Here is a 1,497-nt window from a genome sequence, read left to right as displayed (position 1 = left end):
ATCTTCTCTAACTCTGCCCTACTTTCACCAGACTTCTTCAATTCCAATACCATTGGTGGGAAGGTTGGCACTGCTGGTCACAGTTAGTGGGTCAGGACTAAATCACCCCACGCATACCCCCTAGGTCAGAGTTGCTTCCAAAGTTGCTTCCGCTAAATATATCCCAAGCCCTGGAAATGGCACTGGAACAGAAGGAATTAGACCAAGAACCTGGAGCAGGTAAGTGGGTCCTTAGTAGGACAGGTTTCACAGGCTGGAATTTAGTGAAAGTGGCAGTTGGGTGGAAGAAATGAATAGGGTTCCTGACTCTTGTTTTCTTTGCCCAGGAGTTGACAGTAGCTTGATCCGGATTGGGGCCAGCTGCCAGAACCCAGGATGTGATGCTGTGAGTGAGAGTTTGTGGAGGACTCAAGCGTGTGTTTGAGAGACGTGATGCCTGAGGGATGGCTGGGTATAGATGTGAGGCTGCATACATTTTTATTCATTCTGATCTGATTCTTATCCTGATTCTCCTTTATCTGTCTTAGGTATACCAAGGCCTAGAGAGTGATGCTACTCCATGTACCTACCACCCTGGAGCACCTCAATTCCATGAGGGGTGATGGAGGGGACTGGGTGGGCTGTGAGACAGGTTTTTCCCAATGTTGACCTTAAGATGGAGTGCTTGTGGGGAGGGGAAAGGAGATTAAGTGAATTCTATTCCTACCTCAGGGTGAAATCTTGGAGCTGTTGTGGCATCCAGACCCTGGATTTTGGGGCATTCCTGGCACAGCCAGGATGCAGAGTTGGTAGACATGATTGGGGGAAGCAGGTAAGTCCTGACTTTACTGAACTCTTGATTAGAACCCAGTTCCCAAATAATTTCTCCTCCTTGTACCTCATGGCCAAGCTCTGTATCTTCTCCCTTTTGCATGGACCAAATAAGATTTCTGCTCCCAGTGGTTTTGCAATATGAGGTCGTGTTAACCTTTCTGACACTCTCTGTTTCTTCTCCACATACACCATGAGAATGCCCCTTGGGATAAGAGTCCTTTCTTACCATCCACATTTCACATCTTCTTTTTAGGTGCCAGCATCTTGCCGTCATGATTGGCATCAGACAGATTCCTTAGTAGTGGTGACTATATATGGCCAGATTCCACTTCCTGCATTCAACTGGGTGAAGGCCAGTCAAACTGAGGTGAGGAATGTCTGATGCTGGATGGGAGGCCAGTGAAATTGGGTGATATTATCATCTTACCTGCTGAGTCGTCATACACAGTTAATACGTAGGCACCATAGTCCTCTGGTAGAGCTGTAAGGTCAGGGTTATTTGACTGGCCTGTGGATGTAGGGAATACACCACTGGCCTGCTTCTGTGTCATAATAATGTGTTCTGACCTTCTGAGATTGTTCCTACCCCTGTAATTCTTTTCTCTCAGCTTCATGTCCACATTGTCTTTGATGGTAACCGTGTGTTCCAAGCACAGATGAAGCTCTGGGGGGTAAGTGAAGAGA

The 1,497-nt window shown here is 47.1% G+C and overlaps 1 protein-coding gene across 1 annotated transcript in view; it reads left to right on the top strand.

Moving 5' to 3' along the window:
- ITGB1BP2 (integrin beta 1 binding protein (melusin) 2) overlaps positions 1-1,496 on the top strand; it is a gene marked incomplete at its 3' end in the record, with an annotated part of 3,539 nt that extends 2,043 nt beyond the window's left edge. The window contains exons 5-10 of the mRNA XM_010857950.1: positions 125-219; positions 327-385; positions 528-598; positions 712-811; positions 1,067-1,180; positions 1,422-1,496. Of these exons, the coding sequence (XP_010856252.1) occupies positions 125-219; positions 327-385; positions 528-598; positions 712-811; positions 1,067-1,180; positions 1,422-1,496 (514 nt within the window). The remainder of the gene's footprint in view (positions 1-124; positions 220-326; positions 386-527; positions 599-711; positions 812-1,066; positions 1,181-1,421) is intronic.
- Position 1,497: the final 1 nt, after the last annotated feature.

Source organism: Bison bison, unplaced genomic scaffold (genome assembly GCF_000754665.1).
Source record: "Bison bison bison isolate TAMUID 2011002044 unplaced genomic scaffold, Bison_UMD1.0 scf7180017855053, whole genome shotgun sequence".
Taxonomy (NCBI): domain Eukaryota; kingdom Metazoa; phylum Chordata; class Mammalia; order Artiodactyla; family Bovidae; genus Bison; species Bison bison.
The sequence above is the reverse complement of the archived record's forward strand: the minus strand, read 5'-3'. Positions and strand labels throughout refer to the sequence as shown.